General features: G+C 41.2%; 1 protein-coding gene across 1 annotated transcript in view; it reads left to right on the forward strand.

Moving 5' to 3' along the window:
- xkr6b (XK, Kell blood group complex subunit-related family, member 6b) overlaps positions 1 to 4,028 on the forward strand; it is a 175,140-nt gene extending 171,112 nt beyond the window's left edge. Inside the window, exon 3 of the mRNA XM_061900638.1 lies at positions 978 to 4,028. Within this exon, the coding sequence (XP_061756622.1) occupies positions 978 to 1,948 (971 nt within the window). The 3' untranslated portion in view covers positions 1,949 to 4,028. The remainder of the gene's footprint in view (positions 1 to 977) is intronic.
- Positions 4,029 to 18,427: the final 14,399 nt, after the last annotated feature.

The raw sequence follows: 18,427 nt of genomic DNA on the forward strand, positions 1-18,427 counted from the left end.
ACCCAGAATGTACATGAAAATAAAGAATGTGAGATTTACAATATTAACCATGAATGATAAAACACTGAATATTGACAACATATGAACACCACACCCCAGCTCAATTGACATATTTTACAATCAAGCGAAACGCAACAAAAAGGCAACAAGTATGAACGCGAAGGGTAAAAAAATGTTTGCAAATTCCTAGCACCAATACTCAAAGAGTGTTAGTATTGGTACTGACGACATTGAAAAAAGCAGATTTATTAGCTATACAAGCTGCACACTGACTACTCTAGAACAGTGGTTCTCAAATGGGGGTTCACGTACCCCTGGGTGTACTTGAAGGTATGCCAAGGGGTACGTGAGATTTTTTTTTTTTAATATTCTAAAAATAGCAACAATTCAAAAATCCTTTATAAATATATTTGTTGAATAATACTTCAAAAAATATGAAAGTAAGTTCATAAACTGTGAAAAGAAATGCAACAATGCAATATTCAGTGTTGACAGCTAGATTTTTTGTGGACATGTTCCGTAAAGATTTCTTTTTTTGTGAAGAAATGTTTAGAATTAAGTTCATGAATCCAAATGGATCTCTCGTCCAATTCCCAAAGAGGGCACTTTAAGTTGATGATTACTTCTATGTGTAGAAATCTTTATTTATTATTGAACAAATGTTTAGTTTTTTTATACCTTTTTTTTTCAAAATAGTTCAAAAAAGATCACTACAAATTAGCAATATTTTGCACTCTTATACAATTAAATAAATCAGAAACTGATGACATAGTGCTGTATTTTACTTCTTTATTTCTCTTTTTCAACCAAAAATGCTTTGCTCTGATTAGGGGGTACTTGAATTAAAAAAATGTTCACAGGGGGTACATCACTGAAAAAAGGTTGAGAACCACTGCTCTAGAAGATGCTGAGACTGACGAGACTGCACACCCTCTTTTTATTCATTTCATCCATTCTATCTTCTCTACGTCCATCAGGTTCTTCTGCCATGTCCTCCCTCCTGTCCCTGTCCTGGGTGCTATCGTCCTACCATAAGCTCCTGCGCGACTCCCGAGACGACAAGAAGAGCATGAGCTACCGCGGCGCTCTGGTGCACCTCTTCTGGCGCCTCTTCACCATCTCCTCCCGGGTGCTCTCCTTCGCCCTGTTCGCCTCGGTTTTCCACATCTACTTTGGCATTTTCGTGGTGCTCCACTGGTGCGCCATGGCTTTCTGGGTCATCCACGGCGGCACCGACTTCTGCATGTCCAAGTGGGAGGAAGTGCTGTTCAACATGGTGGTGGGCGTGGTCTACGTCTTCTGCTGGTTCAACGTGCGCGAGGGGCAGACGCGCTACCGCATGGTGGCCTACTACGCTGTGGTGCTGCTAGAGAACGCCCTCCTCAGCTCGCTGTGGTACGCGTACCGCGACCCAGCCACCACTGACGCCTACGCCTCCTATGCCCTCTGTAGCGTCTTCCTGTGCTTTGCCTCGGGTGTGGCTTGCATGGTCCTCTACTACGGGGTCCTGCACCCTATGGGCCCCCGTCTGAGGGTCTATGCCAGCTCCTGTTGTGCGGAACTGCTCTGGGGCCTCCCGTTGCCCCCCGAAGCTGAGCCCATGGCCACCACGCCCGGCCCACGGGGCTCCCAGGCCACTCCAACTCGGGGGCTGGCGGGGGAGTACACAGAGCCTGATGAAACCGCCACAGACACCTGCCTTCCTGTTTTCCAGGTGAGGTCCACAGAGCCCGTGGACGCATCCGGCAGGCCCATCCAACCGGAAGGCCCCCTCATAAAGATAGACATGCCCAGGAAGCGCTACCCAGCCTGGGACGCGCATTTTGTGGACCGGCGCCTGCGCAGGACCATCAACGTGCTGCAGTACATCAGCCCCAACGCCGTGGGCATCAGGTACAGGGACGGCCCGCTTCTTTACGAACTCCTACAGTATGAATCGGCGTTCTGAAAAAAAAAAGGCTTTCTCATCCCTCTTACCGTCCAAACACAGTCATGATGTATTTTTGGAGGAGAAAAAAACCACGCGAAGAGAAAAATAGAATGAACCCATGGGGCTGCGTGTGTAGATAACATGAATGTTTCATTATGAAATGCATTATTCTGTATTGTGAATAACTGTGAAGGGCATATTGTATGACGCCTAAAGGGAATGTTGGAGGAGGGTCTCAAAAGGATGCAGGTTTTTTTCTCCCCCCCCCCCTCCCAAACTTTACTGCCATTTTTTATGTAAATAACCCCAAATGTTGCAAAATCGAGAGAGCGAGATAGAATCAGAATCAGAATCAGAAAAGTTTTTATTGCCATTGTTTGAGAACGGGTTCACAAACTAAGAATTTTACCTGGCGCAATCGTGCAACATAACAGACACATAACACAGAATAGAATAACATGAGCTGTAACTGAGCTATCAGATTCTGTTATTGTTCACGTGTCTGATGGCCGAGGGGAAAAAAACTGTTTAAATGGCGGGAGGTGTGGAGAGGTTTCCCTTCCTGCGAGCTCTCCTGGCTGTTCTATTTTGGTTCCAAAATCCTAAATGGTAATCACATCATGCGTGGAGGAGAAGAGAGAAGCAAGCACACTGACCTTCAATCAGTTCCGCCTATTCATTTTAAAAAAAAAAAACGGTTTTTAGCGCACACTGTCCTCTGGCGGAGGCAAGGTGCTATGGCATGCCTTGCCCTCATGGCGGAGCCATGCGTAATAATGGCAGAACACGATGAAAATTTGATTGATTGATTGAAACTTGTATTAGTAGATTGCACAGTTTAGTACATATTCTGTACAATTGACCACTAAATGGTGTCGACATGGTCTGGAAAGACATAGCACACAAACAACTATCTGACATGTAGCCAATGTTACATACAGATAAGCTGTATTGAGACATGCAAAATTAGATTATATACAAAGGGGATAAAAGTAAAATAAATTAAATTAGCTCAAATATACCTATAAATGAGGCATAATGATGCAATATGTACATACAGCTAGCCTAAACAGCCTGATCATCACTCCGAGTCAATAACATCAACAAAGCTCACCTTTGTGCATTCACGCACAGTATAAAACTTTTGGTGGACAAGATGAGACAAAGTAGGAGTGGAAGATTTTACATGTATACAAACTGTTGCGTCGCATTTCACATTATGGTGAGTTCAAGAACCACCGATATTAGTAGGACAAAACGATGTTCACCAAATAGTCTCATCTGTGAAGCATATAGACAAACATATTGAACAGTGAGCTTTCTAACCATAGGGAAGGTGTGTGTCATGTTTGTCCTCAAACAAAAAACATAATAACATACCCCCGCCCTATACAGTGGTACCTCAACTTAAAAGCTGTCTCTCGGCTAATTGTTATGCTCTAAGTTGCTAGCAAAGACTTGAGTTACCAACATCCCCGCCATTAGTTGGCGTAGCAAATGCCGCAGACATTGATACAACATTGATTATACATACATGTCTTTTAAAATTGACTTTGAAACAACATTGTAAAATTTTTATATCGTTAATAGTACCCTATTTTTCGGATTATAAATTGCTGCGGAGTATAAGTCGCACCGGCCGAAAATGCATAATAAAGAAGGAAAATAACATATATACGTCGCACTGGAGTATAAGTCGCATTTTTGGGGGAAATTTATTTGATAAAATCCAGCACCAAGAATAGACATTTGAAAGGCAATTTAAAATAAATGAAGAATAGTGAACAACAGGCTGAATAAGTGTACGCTATATCAGTGGTCCCCAACGTTGTTGTATCCGCGGACCCATCCATCCATCCATTTTTTACCGCTTATTCCCTTTCGGGGTCGCGGGGGGCGCTGGCGCCTATCTCAGCTACAATCGGGCGGAAGGCGGCGTACACCCTGGACAAGTCGCCACCTCATCGCAGGGCCAACACAGATAGACTGACAACATTCACACTCACATTCACACACTAGGGCCAATTTAGTGTTGCCAATCAACTTATCCCCAGGTGGCTTCACGGTGGCAGAGGGGTTAGTGCGTCTGCCTCACAATACGAAGCTCCCGCAGTCCTGGGTTCAAATCCAGCCTCGGGATCTTTCTGTGTGGAGTTTGCATGTCCTCCCCGTGAATGCGTGGGTTCCCTCCGGGTACTCCGGCTTCCTCCCACTTCCAAAGACATCCGCGGACCTGTCAACGCTTAATAATTTGTCCCGCGGCCCGGGGGGTGTCCTTTTTTTTTCTTTTTTCTTTTTTCTTCTTTGTCATGAAAAAGGGACGTTTTTGTCATGAAAAGGGGAGGTTTTGGTGTTGGTGCACAATTTGTAAGTGTATATTGTGTTTTGTATGTTGATTTAATAATTTTTTTTTTTTTTTTTTATATATAAAAAATTCTTCTGCGGCCCGGTACCAATCGGGCCACGGCCCGGTGGTTGGGGACCACTGCGCTATATGACGCATAAATAACCAACTGAGAAGGTGCCTGGTATGTTAACGTAACATATTATGGTAAGAGTCATTCATCCATCCATCCATCCATTTTCTACCGTTTATTCCCTTTCGGGGTCGCGGGGGGCGCTGGCGCCTATCTCAGCTACAATCGGGCGGAAGGCAGGGTACACCCTGGACAAGTCGCCACCTTATCGCAGGGCCAACACAGATAGACAGACAACACTCACACTCACATTCACACACTAGGGCCAATTTAGTGTTGCCAATCAACCTATCCCCAGGTGCATGTCTTTGGAGGTGGGAGGAAGCCGGAGTACCCGGAGGGAACCCACGCATTCACGGGGAGTACATGCAAACTCCACACAGAAAGATCCGAGCCTGGATTTGAACCCAGGACTGCAGGAACTTCGTATTGTGAGGCAGACGCACTAACCCCTCTGCCACCGTGAAGCCCAAGAGTCATTCAAATAACTATAAAATATAGAACATGCTATACGTTTACCAAACAATCTGTCACTCCTAATCGATAAATCCGATGAAATCTTCTTCCTCTATGTCGCTTCTAAACAACTCTTCCAACTCCATAGGTATGCGCCGCTTCCCTTTTGTCGTTTTCTGCTGCATATTTCATTACGTCCAGCTTGTAATCTGCAGTACATTATTTTTCTTTTCGGCCGCATTTTTGTTCAGCCCTTCTCAGTTTTTATAAGTTACCGCCGACGTTGAAATGATCCATTTTAATAACTACGGCAGTAGCATGTAGCATATAGCAGTTAGCATTCCATGACCCACAATGCACTTCTGCCATGACCCTCCCCCGTTGAATTCTTATTGGTTGACTTGTGTGTGATGATTGCTGACATTTTCTTCATCTCTTCAGCGAATGAGATAAATAATATTATTTGATATTTTACGGTAATGTGTTAATAATTTCACACATAAGTCGCTCCGGAGTATATGTCGCACCCCCAGCCAAACTATGAAAAAAACTGCGACTTACAGTCCGAAAAATACGGTATTTGTAAATTAAGACAACGTTTATGACCAATGTTGGATCCTCATTGTTGGTTGAGAAATGACCGAATTTCAATGGTCAAATCAACATCACAACCTTACATTGAATAAACATTGTCAGAAAGCATGTTGTTTCAACATTGTATTTGTGTTGTAGAATGACCAAGATTCAATGGTCAAACCAACGTCAGAACCCAATATTGATTAAACGTCGTCAAAAAGCACGTTGTTTCAACGTCATTGTTCAAGTTGCTGAACGTCAGGACCTAATACAACAAGTTCTCAACGTTGTTTTAATGTCTGGGGTCCTGCTGGGAGTGAACCCTGTTAGATCTGACCAAAACATCCGCGGCTTACCAGCTAGATTTAGCTTGGTGAAAAAAGTTTGAGAACCACTGTTCTGGAGGCTTCTCATACAGACACTGTAAGGGCAAATATTGTTGAAACAACTATATAATAACGCATACATAAACATATTTCAGATAACCATACACATTATAATTCGTAAACCAACAACACCCATTGAGCTGGACCTCGCCAGCATTGATCAGTTCCAATAACTTTGAATCCACTCGGGATCTTATCAATGTTTTAAATGTTCCCTGTAACCTTACCCATGCACAAACAGTGCAGGAATTAAACTAAAATTGGAAAACAAACACGGTGTGGATGTTTTACTTGTTTTTGTCACACAGACATTAAAGTAGACCCTAGCAAAACACATACTGAGTTAATTTTTAAATGATTCTACTCTTTTAATTGTAACTAGTAATTGTAACTTGTAAATGTTACAATGAATTGATTAACGTGGACCCCAACTTAAACAAGTGGAAAAACTTATTCGGGTGTTACCATTTAGTGGTTAATTGTGTGGAATATGTACAGTACTGTGCAATCTACTAATAAAAGCTTCAATCAATCAATCAATCAAAAACCTACAAATAATCAATTATTAGCTCATGTTTTTAAAGACGTGCATCCCTTTTGTTTGACGTGAAGTTGCAGCATTTCTCTCATGCAGTTGTTTGGGTGTATTTTGGAACCATTTTTGTGTTGGGAGCGATTAGATGTGGCCGTGTGTTTACCGTGGTACACACATTGTAAACACGTTCCAAAGCTGTCTTATTTTTAACAATCAAATCCTCCACCATTCCCTTCTCAACCCTAAAGAGTGTTTTTGTTTTGATATTAACAATGGATTAGTTCTAGTATTTCTTGTTATTATATGACATAATTTTGGTGCACAACTGTAAAAAAAAAATGCAATGATCCTGTGCCATTTATTCTAGCTACAAACTGCTGGCTTTTAAAAGTCCACAGTGTCATTTTAGAACCATTCAATGAAATCTGTTACTGTCAAATACAGGCAGAAATGTACCCGGGCTCTGAACAGTGGTTGTCTGATTCACTATGTGGCCGCACGTGCCTAAAAACATTGTACTGTAATAAGGCAGATGCCATCTAAAAGTTTGGGCTCCAGGCGAGAGGGTTCTTCTTTTTTTTTTTTTGCCAGGGATGGAAAAGAACAGGAGGGAGAGACTGTGCTAAAGGATCATTATTTTGCAGACCAATAATAGGTGTTCATTATTGTGGATTGTACTTTAAGGCACCTGAAGCTAACACCATTGCCTATCTGAATTGGGTCACAATATAGTAGTTTTCATGAGGGGTCTGTCTGACAAAGATTGAATTGTACAAAAACCGGATACATTTAACGCAAATCCAGTTAACACCCAAAAATATTAACATTTTATCAAGAATAATTTACATACGGAAAATGATGCATATACATGACAGATGAAATGAACAGATAAACATCGAGCATCACTGTGGAGGTTCCTTTCTTCCTCCTTCAGGGTTTGATGAACCAACGTGACCACAACACCTTGAGACGTGGGTTTTAACAGGAGAGTTTTTTTTTATTTTTCGTTTGTTGTCGTTTTCAAGTTTCTTCTGTTTGCTTTTCAGCAATCCGGTCTCGTTGTCAAAGTTTCTTCTTTTTGCTTTTCAGCAATCTGGTTTCGTTGTCAAAGTTTCTTCTGTTTGCTTTTCAGTCATCGGTCTCTCCTGCTCCCACTATCTCCTCTGCTCATGGTCTCCGGCGCTGCTAATAAGGGAACAGGTGATTCGATAACTCATTCCAGCTGAGATATCCACTCACCTGTTGGCTGCTTCATGGCCGGCCTCTGCACACACCCCGCCCGCAGGGAACGCGTGGACCATGCCCCTCTCCACATGTCTCCACCGCCAGACTCAGGCCGGGCACCCGTCCGGCCGTGCCCACTCCCCTCCCCCCATGGCGGGGCGAGAGAGGAAGTCGGCCACGGCCATCTGTGCACCCGGCCTGTGGACCACCCGGAAGTTGTAGGGTTGCAATGCAAGGTACCACCGGGTGATCTGCGCATTGGCGTCCTTCATGCGGTGGAGCCACTGGAGAGGTTTGTGGTCCGAGCAGATACTGAAGGCACGCCCAACAGGTAGTAGCGGAGGGCCCCGACCGCCCACCGGATGGCAAGGCAATCCCTCTCCACCATGCTGTACCTTTCCTCCCGGTCAGATAGTTTCCGGCAGATTTAAAGCAAGGGGCGGTCGACGCCCTCCACCCGCTGGGTCAGCACCGCCCCCAGTCCCCGGCCCAACGCGTCCACCTGCAGACAGAAGTGGATGTTTAAATTTGGCATGTGCAGCACCAGCTCCTCGCAGAGTGCTGTTTATACCTCCTCAAACCCCCGCTGGCACTGCTTCGTCCACTGGACCAGATCTGGAGCATACCTTTTGGGTGAGGTCAGTCAGTGGGCTGGTCAGGTCTGTAAACCAGGGAATAAATTGGCGGTAATAGCGCGCCAGTCCCAAAAACTGCCTCACCTCTTTTTTCGTCTTGGGGGGTGGACAGGCCGCAATCGCCGCTGTCTTGTCGACTTGTGGTCGCAGCCTCTTTCCCCCCTCCCCCCATGTGGTACCCCAGGAACTGTACTTCCCTCCGGCCAACTGCGCACTTTGCCGGGTTTGTTGGTGAGCCCTGCCCGCCTCGGGGACTCGAGCACCGCCCCCACCCCCTGCATGTGTTGTTCCCAGCTGCCATTTTGAATGATGACATCATCCAAGTAGGCAGCCGCGTATGCCGGGTGGGGTCGCAGCACCCGGTCCATGAGGCGCTGGAATGTGGCGGGCGCACCGAACAAACCAAACGGAAGTGTCACAAATTGGTACAAATCTTCCGGAGTGGAAAAGGCCATTTTTTTCTCGGGACTCTGGTGACAAGGGAATCTGCCAGTAGACCTTGGTTAAATCCAGTATCGGGGAAAAACGAGCAGTGCCTAGCCAATCCAGGAGCTCGTCGACCCGAGGCATTGGGTATGCGTCAAAACGTGACACCGCATTTACCTTGCGGTAATCCACACAGAACAGTACAGTCCCATCCTTCTTCCCCACCAGAACAATGGGGCTGCACCACGGGCTGTGGGATTCTTTTATTACACCCATCTCCAGCATGGTTCTTAATTCCTCCCAAACCACTTTGCGTTTGTGTTCAGAAAGCCCATGCTGGGGGTGCTGGGGGTCCGACAACTCGCATCACCTGCCCCACGTTGGGCGCCAGTTGTGGAGGTTCCTTTCTTCCTCCTTCAGGGTTCGATGGACCAACGTGACCACAACACCTCGAGATGTGGGTTTTAACAGGAGAGGTTTTTTTTATTTTTCGTTTGTTGTCTTTTTCAAGTTTCTACTGTTTGCTTTTCAGCAATCTGGTCTCGTTGTCAAAGTTTCTTCTTTTTGCTTTTCAGCAATCTGGTTTTGTCGTCAAAGTTTCTTCTGTTTACTTTTCAGTCATCGGTCTCTCCTGCTCCCACTATCTCCTCTGCTCATGGTCTCCGGTGCTGCTAATAAAGGAACAGGTGATTAGATAACTCATTCCAGCTGAGATATCCACTCACCTGTTGGTTGCTTCATGGCCGGCCCCTGTACATACCCCACCCGCAGGGAACGCGTGGACCACGCCCCTCTCCACAATCACCTTTCCTCTAATTAAAACTTCTGTTTAGGGGTGCAGCTATTGATTATTTTAATAATCTATTGATTATTTTTGTTTGAGTAATCGAATAAAACACACTCTATGGACTCAATGCGTACAGTACAGGCCAAAAGTTTGGACACACCTTCTCCTCATTCAACGCGTTTTCTTTATTTTCATGACTATTTACATTGTAGATTGTCACTGAAGGTAGCCTGCAATGAGGTGGCGACTTGTCCAGGGTGTACCGTGCCTTCCGCCCGATTGTAGCTGAGATAGGCAACAGCGCCCCCCGCGACTCCAAAGGGAATAAGCGGTAGAGGATGGATGGATGGATTGCCACTGAAGGCATCAAAACTATGAATGAACACATGTGGAGTTATGTACTTAACAAAAAAAAAGGTGAAATAACTGAAAACATGTTTTGTTATCTAGTTTATTCAAAATAGTCACCCTTTTGCTCTGATTACTGCTTTGCACACTCTTGGCATTCTCTCAATGAGCTTCAAGCACAGCTGTGAAGTGAGAACCATTTCAGGTGATTAACTCTTGAAGCTCAGTGAGAGAATGCCAAGAGTGTGCAAAGCCATAATCAGAGCAATGGGTGGCTATTTTGAAGAAACTAGAATCAGAATCAGAAATACTTTAATAATCCCAGAGGGTAAATTAAGATTTTCAGCACAATCCCATTCAAGAGCAGACAAACATTACAGGGAGACAGAACAGGATCGCTGATGAACATCCCTTACAAAAAAGGTGAGAAACAGGTCAACGCTGGGGGGCTGATAAAAAAAAAAGTTAACCTGGCCCCTAGAGAGTGGGTCCAGACTGAGGCCAAGGAAAAAAACTCATAGCCATAGCATACATAAATATGTTTGTAAGAGGGAAACATCAAAGAACATAAATGACATTAAAGACATTAAAAGAGCATATATAAAACATCCATTCATCCATTTTCTACCGCTTGTCCCTTTTGGGGTCGCGGGAGGTCACTGGAGCCTATCTCTATTACATTCAGGCTGTAGGCGGGATATACCCTGGACAAACATGTTTTCAGTTATTTCACCTTTTTTTGTTAAGTACATACAGTGACTCCATATGTGTTCATTCATAGTTTTGAAGCCTTCAGTGACAATCCACAATGTAAATAGTCATGAAAATAAAAAAAACACATTGAATGAGGAGAAGGTGTGTCAAACTTTTGGCCTGTACTGTATATTAGGGGAACAAGTTGAAACCATTTTTTTTCTGCTTACCATAGCCTTCATTCTTTTGTTCTAATAAATGTGCATCATCAACATGGAAAATTGCACATATAATGTGTGTGAATTAATTATATAATAAACAAATCTCAGTTGTTCACCGCCACATAAACCCCAGGAGCAGCCGTGCCGGAGACTATGTCTGTGTATTTAAAACAGGAGTCCCCAAACTATGGATACGGCCCAGCAGCGTCTAAAATCCAGCCCGCGGGAAGTCCAAAGTTAAAAAAAATAAAATAATTGTTTTTTTTGGGGGGGTTTATTTTTATCTGTCCTTTCAAATCCATTTTCTACCGCTTGTTACTCTGTGTCTCCTAGCTGCTTAGGCAAATTATTTTGTCTAAAAATGCATTTTCCCATCGATAACGTGACATCACGCTAGGAATATAAATATATATATATATATATATATATATATATATATATATATATATATATATATACACACATATATATATAACAATTAAAAAAATTTGGCCAGGGGTCCCCAAACCTTTTGACTCGGGGGCAGCATTGGGTGTAAAAAATTTGGCCAGAGGCCGGGCTGTTTATATATATATATATATATATATATATATATATATATATATATATATATATATATATATATATATATATAGCACGGCCCACAGCCAAAATTTTTTTACCCAATGCTGCCTCCCGATTCAAAAAGTTTGGGGACCCCTGATTTAAATTTACAGGTCCAAGCAGTCTGGAATTTATTTATCAATTTTACTAGGTACTTCTATCAGGTCCACTTAGTTAATAATGCTTTAATCCAGTAATCATTGCAGAATAGAGAGTAGAACCTTGCGGACGCCACCTTCGCATTTTACTTCGTTAGGTTTTTTTAATTAAAAGTGTTCTCACCTTCTTTATAAAATTCCTGGCAATCGCAACTTTCTTTGACTCCATGGTGGCTTATTTTGCAGTTGCACTCAATAAATCAAATCACAGAGATCGTCTGGAAACCTATTTGCCGAATACTGAGAGTAAAGCAGTGCGCTTGACACGTCATCACGATAATTGACACTGCTCCGACATAACGCAAGGTGACGGACACAAAGTTGGTCATTGTTTTGTGCGCCTCCTATGAACAAATAAGCCAGACAGTTTAAAGGCTTCACTGGTGAGCGTAGAAAGCTACCCACAGCTCCCGCAGTCCTTATAGCTCGTTCAACTCCATCCCTGGTTGCTGCTCCGCCCTCTCGCCGATCCCCAAGTACCCCTCCGTTAAAAACTTCCACATGCTCTGGTTGGTTGAGATCCTGACATGAGAACATGCAATGAGCTCCACTGACTCCACATACCCTCAAAGGTGCCGAACTTCTACAGCATGGAGAGTTGTTACACACGTTGTGGTGGGCAGCCATGTCGATTAGTTAGATGCTTTCATAGCCAACAAATAAAATAATACAAGGAGTTCCTCAGGAGCAACACACAAAGACCGCTGACTCAGGGTGTCTCAATGCAGTTCTCATCCCCAGGTATGTCACTCCTCAACAAAATGCACACCCTCTTTTTCCATCCTGGACCACGCCTCACCTGCCGGGAGCCCTCAGTGTTTGCTTACTTCTAAGGGAAATGTGTTGTTTGTTTTAATTTTCCAGACATGGACACATGTACAAATCAGGTGCAATTCACACTGTGATTCATTGGTTTATTTTTTACGAGTGGGGCATCAAAACCAAGATTATCTTGTCAGTATTTAATCTTATGGTGCTTATTATAAGTATTCTAGGTCAGTTTGCATATTTCCTCCGTAAAGCTTGCTTACAAGGATTCGAGCAGTCTAAAAACCAAATGAAGTTACAAAAGCTAAGACTGCAAGCGGAAGCCTTTTCTAACGCATACAGAGTTTTCAGGCCAATAACGTTTCCACGTCTCACAGCAAGAGTGTATGATACTGAACATCTCCTCAGTCCTTGTCGTGCCTTCTAACTTATAGGGGTGCTTCAGTCCAGCCAGCCACAGCATCCCAGGTTCCGCTGCAAGAAAACGCGAAGCCAACCTCTTAAGTCCGCGTGTGTCGTACTTGGAAGTCTGTATGTTTCCCACGCCGTGCTCAAAATCAGCTTGTGCACTTTGTTTCTCCGTCATTAGCATGTTGTCTGCTTGCATTTAAGCTTCACTGCTTTTAAATATACAGTGGAATTTCTAATGTCAAACACAGTCCAACTCGTAAAAGTTATCAGTTCCAGGGTTGCGCTTACTCTTTGGGAGAATGTTTTACGTGACACGTTAACATTCTAACATGTCATACGTGCGCAAATATGGGGGATGGCTGCTCAGTTGGCGGTCCCTAGATCCAGGCTGAAGACTGGAGGGGACAGAGCCTTTTCCGTTGCCGCCCCTAAGCTCTGGAACAGCCTTCCCCTCAACATTAGGTCAGCCCAGAGCCTGGGGGTTTTCAAAACCCTTCTTAAGACCTACCTCTTCTCGCTGGCCTTTGACCTGAGCTGAGTCTGCCCAATAGGCCACCATTTGTAGTTCTACCTCCCCGACCCCTTCGCTTTAGTTTAATTTTTTTTTATTTGTCACACTTTTTATTACTATTATTTTTATTTTGCATTTTTTTTACTTTTTATCCAACCCCTTTTACCAAATTGCTTTTTGCGCTATTTTGTTCATCTCATTCTTTGTTTATGTTCTTTGTTTGTTTCTGTTTCTTTTGCTTTATGCTTTTTTTAACCCGTAAAGCACTTTGGTTCAATTTAAAAGTTGTAAACGTGCTATATAAATAAAATTTACTTGACTTGACTTGACTCAGAAGGCAAGTCGCTACTATACAATATATATATATATATATATATATATCCCAGCTCCACATGGGCGCAAAGCGGGGTACACCCTGGACAAGTCGCCACCTCATCACAGGGCCAACACACACAGACAGACAACATTCACACTCACATTCACACACTAGGGCCCATTTAGTGTTGCCAATCAACCTATCCCCAGGTGCATTTCTAATTTAAGTTACATACCTATGTGTAAATACTAAAGTCAATCGAGAAAACAGATTGTCAGATAAATACCCTGTATCAGATAGAAAACAGACATCCAATAATGTAATTATTTGCAATAACATAACCAGGCCTCCAATTAATCAGAATGCACATTTTTTCATTATTATTTTTCTTTCAGTTTTCAGTTTTTCCTTTTATGTATGCGAATCTTACAAAAACTTATAATTTAATTAAACTCTTTTTGAATTGACACTGGATTCAGAATGAACTCTCATTTCAACACGATTGTCAATTCAAACCGATTATTGAAATTTACTAATTGCTAAAAAAATGACGATAAATCCTGTTCAAAACAGGTATCAGGTTACAAAAGCTCCTCTTGTCTGCTGACGTATGATGTATACGCCCAGTGAGTGAGCACAGAGACGGCCTAAAACTGTATTATTTAGATTTGATTCATACATTTTTTTATTTAATTTAGAATTGTGATGAATGAGTTTCAAATGTGAAACTTATTTTTCATATTTCCCTGTCAGGGATCCCCGCAGCAAGTCATTAGATGATTATATTTTACAGAATGTTTTTGGCTGATGCCTGTTTCAGAGGCAACTCTGCCTGGGAATCAAACCAATGCCACCAGCAAGTAAAGGCAGAAATACGTACATTTCACAATCAGGGATATTTATAACAATTTGAATTGCTTTACTGCCCGAGTACAAAGACGTTTCGGTTTCTTTTAGTATAATTGTCAGCTCTGCCATACTGTACTGAGCAGCCAGGACAGAGACACGTATCAATGGTCGCTAGAATTTTTGTGCGACTTCAGACATTTTTGACTAATTCCAAACAATTCCAACAATCCTAACCTTTTTGATTAATTCCAAACAATATTATGTTGGACATTCCACAGTATATTTAACAGGGCTGTGAATCTTTGGGCACTACACGATTCGATTTGATTCTTGGGGGTAACGATTTGATTCAGAATCAATTCTCGATTCAAAACGATTCTCAATTTAAAATCAATAGGTTTTTTTTAATATCATGGGGTGCTAGTTCTATGATCAACTACATTCCTCCATAAAATAGACAAACAGCTCTGATTAATTTCTATATTACGTAAAACAGTTTTTGTTCAATAAAATTGTACACAATCGTTTTAATAAATTCAAATACAAATAAGGCAACAAGAGAAATATTCCACACTTTTTCTTTCCAAACAATATGATTTGCCCGAGTGGCTTTTTTTAACCTGTAAAGCCCTTTGGTTCAGTTTAAAAGTTGTGGTAAACGTGCTATATAAATGAAATTGACTTGACTTGACTTGACTCGGAAGGCAAGTCGCTACTATATATATATATATATATATATATATATATATATATATATATATATATATATATATATATATATATATGTATATATATGTGTGTGTGTGTGTGTGTGTGTGTATATATATATATATATATATATATATATATATATATATGTGTGTGTGTGTATATATATATATATATATATATATAACATTTTTTGTTTTTGTTTTTTTTTAAATTGATTTTTAATTTTTTGTAATCGATCAAGAATCGTTACAAAAAAGAATCGAGGCTTATTCGAAAATCGACATGTTTTGACACTGTTTGATGGCGGCATGGCTGAGTGGGTGGAGTGGTCGACTTGTAACTGGAGGGTTACTGGTTCAATCCCTTCTGACTTTATGTTGAGGTATCCTGGAGCAAGCCACTGAACCTCAAACTGCTCCTGATGGGTTCAGCCGTCGGTATTCCACAATTCCATTCTTCTTCATGTGCAATGACAATAAAAGCCTATTCTATTCTAAAAGAACAATTAAACATCAGCCAGCCACAAATTCGCCGCTTGATGATTGTTTTGTATTTTTTGTGTCTATCTATGCCTTGACATGAATGATTTGTAGTGCCAAGACTTGTTTTCGTCGTGTAATGTTTGTCTGAATTAAAAAATAATAATGATGGGTGTTGGGGGAGGTTTCAAAATGTGCATAGAGTGAAATCCGGAGCAATCTCATCCTTTATTTCACTTGGAGACACTTCCAGTTTTTTCGCCTCCCAGCATGTATCTGATTGTGAGGCGATGAACGGTTCCTGCACGACGACCCCTCTGATTCCTGTCGCAGTGCGTTCCAGTTTAACAGTAACATCTCCACCCGCTCTTACAGAATAGGAAGAAATGTCTTTTGTTTTCCTGATGACTTGGTGCTCAACAAACTCACTCAGTGGTGCTAACATTGTGGAGTCCACTTTTCCGGGGTTTTCCAAAGAGCATAAACAAGAAAAAAGAAAAAAACACAAAGCTCGAAAGCAAGCACCTCAAAACAACAAAAATCTACAGCAGAACTTCCTAATGGTGCCATTTTTTATTTACCACTCAATGCACAAACAAAAGTGTTCGCATTGTCTTGAAATTATCCTCAGCATACTTTTTACTTTCATATCTTGTCTGTTTGTTATTTTCATTCTGGGAAAATGAAATGCGACATCATTTGGTCCCAGAAGCACAAAAACTCCGGAAGGGAATTGTCTCAAAAAAGAATAAACACAAAAAAAAAATTGTTATATCTAGAACGTGTTTGCGGTGTTGTAAAGTCATCTATATGTCCTGTTTGTGTTTTATTTCATTATTATTGTAGAATTGGCTGTAACATTTTATTGGGAAATTAATTTGATATTGCAATGACTATGAGTGTCACATTAATTGCTGCTGATTTCAAATATCACGACAAAAAAGTGTTGCTTTGTTGATATTCACTCAATTTCTAGATTGTGTTAGCTTGTGGGTGTATATTCAAATAACTTCTCCCTGGGCTGTATTTGATTTATATCAAAGGATGATTAAAACAATTGGCACAGTATGTAAATTTAGAGATGGATTTCATTGTGATGGTTGAATATAAAATGTAATTTCATGGAATTCCCTTTCTTTGAAAAAAAAAACAAAAAAAACAAGCAGATGTCCAGTATTGTACCTTTGCCCTGTTTCAGGGAACAATATGAATATTATTAATATTAATAACATATGGTGCTAAAGTTCTTTTTGTATGTTTTGGTTTTTAGATGAATTAACTATTATGCTGAAAATATAATGTAAGCCTTACTGTAGATTCATATATGAGACTGTTCATCCCAGAAGAGACAAATAAATATAGTATTTGAAAGTGCTGTATGATTTGTATTGTATTCATTTCACATTTAATTGATTGGGCTCTGCAAAGGTGAGGTTTATACATAACTATTTATTTACCTGAATATAAGACAACAACCGACATTAAAAATACAGGAGCGTGGTAGGCATACGTATTCATTAAAAACAAGGGAGAGACTTTATTGAACAACTATATTTAATACTTTGGGGGCACTGTAACATTACACACAGTTTGAACAGTAACACTCTGACTATATAGGTGGAACATAAAACATTGTATTTTAATCAAGTGAATATTTGGCGTACCACTAGATAGAGACGCGCACCACTAGTGGTACATGTACCACAGTTTATGTATATGCAATATGTTACAAAAACTTGCAGACTATAAAATAAATCCAGTATTGAATTTTACTGCATACTACTACTTCCACCAGAAGGAGCGCTGCTAAATCGCTAAACAGACTAGTTGGTTTGAATTTAAAAATATTCATATAAATATTTTATCTCTCATATTATAAATGCAAAAATAATTATGACTTTTTAAATATATACAGTCACGATCAAAAGTTTACATGCACTTGAAAAGAACATAATGTCATGGCTGTCTTGAGTTTCCTGTAATTTCTACAACTCTTATTTTTTTGTGATAGAGGGATTGGAGCACATATTTGTTGGTCACAAAAAACATTTATTAAGTTTGGTGAGTTTATGAATTTATTATGGGTCTACTGAAAATGTGACCAAATATGCTGGGTCAAAAGTATACATACAGTAATGTTAAAATTTGGTTACATGTCCCTTGGCAGGTTTGACTGCAATAAGGCGCTTTTGGTAGCCATCCACAAGCTTCTGGAAAGCTTCTGGACCACTCCTATTGGCAAAACTGGTGCAGTTCAGCTAAGTTTGTTGGTTTTCTGACATGGACTTGTTTCTTCAGCATTCTCCACACGTTTTGTCAGGACTTTGGGGAGGCCGTTCTAAGATTCCAGAAAACACAGAATGAGATGTTCTACCTCTTGTGCGAAACACAAATGCATAAAATGACTTAACACATTAAAATGACTAGTAAAACATTTAAAAACACAACAACTAACTTCTAAAACATTAAAAACGACTCCAAAACACATAAAATGACTCCAAAGAGATGCACAGTGACATCTAAAACGTAAAATACTCCTAAAACACGTAACAAGACTCCTAAAACACATAAAGACTCCAAAAACACGTAATACTCTCCTAAAACATGTAAAAATACTCCTAAAAACACGTAAAAAAGACTCCTAAAACAAATTGAAAACAGAATGAGGTGTTTGCATCCTTTGCGAGCACATACACTTGGTGGCCTTGTAGGTGAACAGTGAACGTGAATGGAAGACCCGAAGGATAAAATAATTTACGGGTGCTCATCATCAGTGGTGTTCCTCTGGGTCACTGGGTGTTTCGGCCTTTAACACTATACACCCTCTCCAGAGGCGGCCAGCTACAGGATGATCAGACCCGCGCTTGCAACCCAAGTGCAATTAGCCATGAGAGTCACCTTGTTGGCAGACATATCAGTGGACTATG

This window comes from Nerophis ophidion, linkage group LG05, assembly GCF_033978795.1.
Source record: "Nerophis ophidion isolate RoL-2023_Sa linkage group LG05, RoL_Noph_v1.0, whole genome shotgun sequence".
In the NCBI taxonomy this organism is placed as follows: Eukaryota; Metazoa; Chordata; class Actinopteri; order Syngnathiformes; family Syngnathidae; genus Nerophis; species Nerophis ophidion.